Consider the following 7,253-nt stretch of genomic DNA (forward strand, 5'->3'; position numbering starts at 1 on the left):
ACAGGTTAAAAAAAATTAGAGAGAAAAAAACGCCACGATGGAAGGAGGAAAAAGGCAAGAAAGAGACCAAAATACAGGAAATATCGCAAATCAGAGAAAAAATAATAATAATTTTTTAATTCTTTCCGGAGTCTTGATTAAGAATTAAGTTAAACAACGACTAGTCACCAAAAAAAGTTAAACAACGACTAAAATTAATTTAGTATAGTCCCAATAATTAAAATTGTTTTTTACGAGGAGGGTTGAACCACTTATATTTGCGGGAACACAATGCCTTGTTAATTGGGGTTTAGGCTTTTTCATGGGAAACAAATAATTACTTAAAAGAACTTGGAATTACAGATTACCATTGTATAACACCATGAATCCTGAATCTGCTAGCAAAAAAATCAAAAGGCAAGTCACCAATGGAACTCGACACGCAGCAGTAGTTAGCAATGTACAAATGCTACGGAACCCTAACTAATAACTACCTAATTATGATACAAGAAATCGTGTCAAGAATTCCAACGAAGTCACAAGTAAAGATGGAGACACAGCTGGAACAAATTGGAAGCAAAAATCCTATACTGCATCAGTAGGATGAGGATGGTGGACATCAGAATGCTCCCTCAATAATCCAACAGATCCATAATCTGTAAGGTCTTCAAAAAACCAACTAGCCAAGCACCGAATACCTATTTACTCTACATGTGTGACATCTGCAAACAATTACAAAAAATTAGAAATAGTCAAACAGAGAACCATAAACCAGCAAAGCACATAAAGATAACAATTTAAGAAAATAAAAAGAGTAAAGCAGATCAAAATGAAGAACGTAGACAGTTAAAAATAGAGAACCGGAAACCAGCATTTCAAAATCAGCAACACAAGCCAATACAGTAAACACCCGATCATTTTTTGACAGCTGCTAATAAAGACAGTGGAACAACCAAAAAAAGAAAATTGTAATCCGGATTTAAACAACTCGGTACTCAAAAAAACCACAAATGCCTCTTATAATAGTGCCTACATAAAACAACTAGTTCCAAATTCCAACGAGCAGAACCAAAAAAGACATCTCAGAAGAACAACATTGACATTTTCAACAGAACATACTTCGATTATTGTGGGAATTGGCATTTTTCATCCAGTGATAAGTCATAAGTTTGCATTAATCCAAGTAAAATCTATTATCATCCGATTAAAACAGCATCATGAATAACTAATCTATTTAATGCAAAAGCTACTTTAGATTTAGGAGTCCAGCCCTTAAACTCATGATGTACTCAGCAAATACAATTGAACCATAACCAAATTATAAGCTCACCAACGCCAACTTAAGTACAGTACATATAACTATTTTCTTTACATTAAAGCTCCAGAGAGAGAGAATAAATATAGAAGAAAATTTAGTAAACATATTGTATAGCGCCTGAGATAAATCATACACATTGTACAAAAATACAGGGACTGAACAAAATTGAGAAGGAATAGAGAAATACTATAAGAACCAAATCATCATAAAAGCCAATATACAATTTAAATATACAGAAATCTAACTGACAGTAAAGCACCATCGTATCCCTTGATTCCTAAGTGGAAGAGACTAACTAATCTCTTGTTCAATAAATAAAAATACTAGCTCATATGGAGAATGAAAAAGAACAAAATGAATTCAAAATTAGTGGTAACTAACAATAAAATTGGTCCATCGCATGCGTAAACAATAAACATACCTGAAGCAAAGAAGATGGAATAAACTAATTATATCAAAGGAAAGTAAATAGAAGAAATTAGAATCAGTACACAGTGTAGACAATGAAGTTGATATCCATCATATTGCTATATTAGTGTGATTGAAAACGTTGTGATTTCAATTCTCTCAAGAATCAAAATTTTTTCCCATTCTTTGGAATTAAAAACAACCACCGTGCCTCACCACTGCCATCATCATTGTTGCCATCACTCCCACCACCTCCATCATCATCAACCATGCTTGAAGGTCTTGCCTTCTATGGATTTTGATATAGATAGACTTAGTGAGGACGGTGGGGAGCAGGGGGCACGGGGATGGATGTTGGTTATTAAAGGAAATGTTGGTGGCAGAGGAACTACCGTAAATAATTTCAAACAAGTTAATTCAAACATATGCTGAACATTGTAATTCAGTTCAAATTTTTTTTCGTTCGAAATCAAACAATTCTCAAAATTAATTCAATTCTCTCAAGAATTATGTTGATCTCTACATAAGTTTTGAAACACACTGTATGCTCATTAATGCTGATATGACTCGGTGGAGTTTAAGTTTAACTAAACCTTGTTCACTTTTTAGAACATGGACTATATCTTGAATGGGGTAACAATACCACTAGATGATATCAAAACAGAGGGAGGAAGAAGCAAATGACTATTCATCCGCATGTTTACAAAATAGCTTAAAATTCTTTTACTGACAACCTAAATTGAATATTGAATAGTATAATCTAATTGTAGCATGCTAGCATGGTCCAATTATACAAAATTTAGACAAGTATTCAGTTAGATAATTGCCTCGTAATTACTGAACACATATCACATGACTGACTTTTCAATATGTAACATAAATACAAGTGGGATTGACTCGCATGTGTTTGCAAACAATACACAAGCCGGCAACACCGGAAATGCACTTAACACACAAACCTTGGCAATAAGGCAAATCATTCATGAAGAGACCATTACTCATAGTGATGGTTAAAAAGAAAAGATTCAAAGCTACATACATGACACTTCAGAATGAAGGATCCTACCTTACTAATACCAGTGTTAACCAAGAAGTAATGATTCGAAAATGATAAAGAATGCATAAACTATAATAGCCGCAAAGTATAATGCAGAATAAAACTTCAGAGGCTGTAATTTTACCTGACATAACTCAGGTTCCTTGTGACCCTGCATCAGATCCAGATGCTGAGGAACTGTCACTATCTGAATCTGCAAATGAGTAACAATGGACATTTGACTTCAAAATAAGAAATATCACATATAACAGGCAACATGTGCTAGCTAAAGTTACTAATCAAAGTACCACTTGAAGAAGATCCAGAATCACTGCTTGAGCTGCTTGAACTACTTGACCTACTTGCATTATCAGCTTGATTTCCCCCTTGCACAGGCAAGGATGGATGAACATTTCGTTCTTCTGCTAATAAGAAAGCAACAAACATATCCCTTTAAAAAAAATTGATATAAATAGTTATTCAAATGACAACTCAGATTCTTAGGAATCTCACCTGCTTGTGTTGCTCTAGGGACGTCCAACATAACTGGTACCTGGCTCTAAATAAAGAGAAATAAAATACATTAGAAATAATGGTCCACCAAAGAGGCAATGCCAATTTGACAAAATTCAATGGTTTACCTTCTGCAGGGCATTCCGCTGAGCTTCTGCTCTAGCTTGTGCAAGCTCCGCCTTCCTCTTGTTTTTACTTAAACTTTTCTTATAGTTTGTCACAAATCTATCAAGCTCCCAGAGTGTCTCAGCATCCACACTATCAATATCAACTTCAATCTCATCATCATGTTGATGAAGTGCAGAATTTCTCTTCTTAATGATCTGTACAATAGCATCAAGCTTCTCTGAAGGTAAACTTTGAAGGTTTGTGCTTAGCTTTTGCTTTTCCTCAAATGTCATGTCTCTTTTATTAGGATCTTTTGCCTTTGGCTTTTTTGGAGCTGGTGTTCTACTTGATGGGGTAATGTTTATGAGTCTCGGAGTGTGAGCCATTGATTCTGACCTATCCAAAATCCTTCTCATATCAAGAGGAGGAGGAGGAAAAGTAGGAACCTTTCTAGAGAGAGGTGATGGGGCAATGGGAGCTGTCCCATAATCTATGGCATATCTCATCTCACGATTGTAATCCGACTCTATTATAGCCCATCGATCCTCAAATATCTTTGAAAGCTGCTCTGCCATTACATGAACATCTTGTCCCTTTGGATTATATGTCATAGCATTCCGAAGAGTGAGTCTCACATCCTCTGCAAACTCCTTTGGAGATTTGTACCAATTCTTGCTCAGCCTTGACTTCACAGTACCCAAGTCCATTGGATGGGTGATAATACTAAAATAATCATGCAAACCAAGTCCTTCAACATCGACTGGAGAATTAAATACCCAACCGTGTTTGTGTTTCATCAATTTTCCAAGCAATGAACTACAGCTCTTAAGAAACTTGGATCCCATACCAAGACCATGTCCAATTTCTCTCCCACCATGTTTCTTCAAATTCAATTTTGACTTCTTGTTGCTCTCTGCAGGTGGGAATTTATCTTTTGCAAGCAAGAACTCTGAATTACGATAAAACTGGTTTGCTTTAGGCGTTCTCTTCTCCTTTTCAATGTTTTCACCAACCCCTTGGTTATTCTCTAACACTGGTAAACACAAATGCTGATAAGGCCTTATAGACTCTCGTGGAACACCAGCAGAAACCACCTCTGATAGAGAACGCTTTGCTCCACTTCCATTATCAACCCCATCACTAGGTAAAACGCTCAACTGACCATACCCATCAACCTGCCCCTGTTTCCGTTCAATCCTTTCAACAAGATTCCTTACTACATCAAGCTCATTTTCAAGCTTCCATCGAAGCTCTCGCATCTCCTGCTTCGATCTTGAGGACAAATTGATCTTAATTCTGTCCTGCAGCACTGGTGCCAGAGACTCACTGCCTGAAGGCAAGTTCTGGGTGCTAGGAGCTACACCGCCACTCAGAGGTCCATCATTATGGTGTCGGATATCAGGGCCAGAAGCTTCTTCCTGTGGATGGTTGTAGGAGTCATTAGAAAGTTGTACTACGGGAGGCTGAACAGAATTCCCTTCCTGCATGGCTGAATCCCCATCCTCCAACCTTGAACTCTCCTCCGCTCTTGAACTCTCTTGCAGCCGAGCAGAATTCCCATCCTCCAATCTTGAACCCTCTTTTGGCCGAGCAGAATCCCCATCCTCCAATCTTGAACTCTCTTGTGGTTGTGGCTGAGCAGAATCCCCATCTTCTAACCTTGAACTCTCTTGGGGCTGAGCTGAATCCTTATCCTCTAATATTGAACTCTCTTGCTGCTGAGAAGAGCTCCCATCCTCTAGCGTTGATTTCACTTGAGGCTGCACCAAATCCACATCCTCCAGAACAGCTGTTAGCCGCTGTACTGGCTGTGCTGCTGGTGCAGGTGACTCGGCCAATACCACATCATGGCTCTTATCCATTGGCCCATCCCTGTCAATATTCTTGACAGTACGGTCATAGCTTCTGTCAGGTATATTGTTAGTATCGGTGGCAGTGGGAGAGATGGCGCTGGGAGTGCCTGTGGTGGCTGCAGTAGTGTCCGCAGCATCGGCGGTGGCACTTGTAGCAGTAGCAGTTTCGTCGTGTTTGGAAGTGGCGGTGTTCTCATTTTTGGCAGTAGAAGTATGGTCGTTTTTAGCGGTGGCGGTGGCGGTGTTCAGGGCGTTGAGGTCTTTCTTGGTGCTTTTGAAGACTCTTCTTGTATACACCTTCCTCTCCGAGAATCTCTGCTTTTCTTTGGCTCCTTCATCTACTCCATCTATAGGTCCCGAAGCCATACATGCATCCAAAACCCTAATTCGAACACCAGCCCCCAAAATCCCCAAAATCCTAGGGTTTTAAACCCAAAAATTAACAACCCGGCAAAAGGAAAAATAAATAGAACAGAAATAGGTACCTAAACCTAGAATCCCTAGGGCTTCATTCCACAGCCAAATTAACAACCGAAATTCCTAGGGCTCACTCGAAACCTTCCCCAAATCAAGGGAAGAAACTACCAGAGCAAAGAAAACGTATCAAGGAGAGAAAGGAACTCGTTTACCTGTGCGTTCCGATCAGATCTCTCTTTCTCTCTCAGTCTCTCTCGTTGTTTCTCTCACTAGAACTTCGTCTTTCTCTCTCTTGGTCGAAACGATTGTCGTTTAAAGGAATCGTCACATGTGTTCGGCAACTGAGGGTTCGTGTGGAAGCGTCAACAAAACGAAGCGTTTGGAGCTGTGAAGAGCCGTGCCAGGGGCGGGAAGCATTATATTAGCGAAAATTCGGGGTGTAGACTCACGTGAAAATGTATAACATGCAATTCACGCACCAATGAGGAAGGTCTTTCCTGGGAAAGTGCGAACCACGATAAAATTAAAACGCGAGGGGCTTTTATGGCCGAGAGTCTCGTTGGAGAAAATTGTATGTTTCCATAGTAAAAGCAGTGGCGCGTGTTGAGTAACCTCTCGTTATGTGGATTGCTGGTGGCGTTCGATGCTCAAAACTTTCGTACACGCGCTAGTATCGTGGTTTAGACTATTGATCCTTCGTTTTTTTTCTTACCTATTTCGGGTGGGCAAACGGGCTTCATTATGGGTCAAAACCTAAATGCTCGGATTAGATTGTCTTTCTCAACTTGTGAAATATTTTTACCGAAAAGCTTAGGATAAGCAGTGTTTAGTAATTTGGGTAATCATTTCTCAATATAAATATTAAATTATTTTTAATGAATTATTAATTAATTTATATATATAAATTTTAATAAATATCGGTATAAATTAAAATTTTTAATTTAATAAATAAATTAATTATAATAATTATTGAAATAAATAATCTAAATAATATTTAACGAAATAAATATCCCTCTCTTATCGTTTACACTTTAAATGATATTATTTTGCACGTATCTCATCTACTTAGTATACTAAAATTGGGTTTTCCCCCAACTAATGGAAGTGAGGTGTCGATTCATCATGACTACATTTTCCCACCAAAATGAATGCATTGTTTTCTCTTTTAAGTTTATTTTATAAAAATATCTTTATTATAATTATATTATAATTGGCATTTAAGTAATAATGCATAATTATACTAATTTTAAAAAATATCTTTATTATAGTTATATAAAATCAATATTTAATGCATTATTAAACTACTTATCAATTATCAATCGAAAATATTTTTAATTATTTTAATTATATTATTAATAATAATCATAATAATAATAATATGATAATTATATCATAATGGCACCGGTTATTACTAACCAGTTTATATTTCTCTAAATAAATTTACTTTAGAAAAATATCTTTATTATAATTATATTACAATATTATAATTAATATTTAATGAATAATACATAATTATACTAATTTAAGAAAATATATTTATTCTCTATTTATTCTATTTCTTCTATTATATAAAAATTGAATTTTTGCACTTAATGATGGAACTGATGTGGCATGCTCTTGA

At 36.8% G+C, this 7,253-nt stretch overlaps 1 protein-coding gene across 1 annotated transcript; it reads right to left on the bottom strand.

The window, feature by feature from the left end:
- Window positions 1-295: 295 nt before the first annotated feature.
- LOC112790667 (transcription factor GTE4) lies at window positions 296-6,400 on the bottom strand. Its single transcript, XM_072233151.1, has 5 exons — window positions 3,383-6,400; window positions 3,255-3,300; window positions 3,050-3,163; window positions 2,887-2,955; window positions 296-701 (listed from the first exon to the last, which is right to left on the bottom strand). The coding sequence occupies exons 1-4, from the start codon at window positions 5,579-5,581 to the stop codon at window positions 2,897-2,899; spliced, it is 2,418 nt and encodes an 805-aa protein (XP_072089252.1). The 5' UTR covers window positions 5,582-6,400; the 3' UTR covers window positions 296-701; window positions 2,887-2,896.
- Between the last annotated feature and the right edge of the window lie 853 nt (window positions 6,401-7,253).

This window comes from Arachis hypogaea, chromosome 3, assembly GCF_003086295.3.
Source record: "Arachis hypogaea cultivar Tifrunner chromosome 3, arahy.Tifrunner.gnm2.J5K5, whole genome shotgun sequence".
In the NCBI taxonomy this organism is placed as follows: Eukaryota; Viridiplantae; Streptophyta; class Magnoliopsida; order Fabales; family Fabaceae; genus Arachis; species Arachis hypogaea.

What these genes read in the sequence shown, in the direction of transcription:
- LOC112790667 (XM_072233151.1), bottom strand. Translation starts at nt 5,581, where the DNA reads ATGGCTTCGGGACCTATAGATGGAGTAGATGAAGGAGCCAAAGAAAAG. An exon ending in AGCGGAATGCCCTGCAGAAG is followed by an intron (nt 3,301 to 3,382) that starts GTAAACCATTGA and finishes CTCTTTATTTAG; the next exon opens with AGCCAGGTACCAGTTATGTT. An exon ending in TTCTGGATCTTCTTCAAGTG is followed by an intron (nt 2,956 to 3,049) that starts GTACTTTGATTA and finishes ACTCATTTGCAG; the next exon opens with ATTCAGATAGTGACAGTTCC.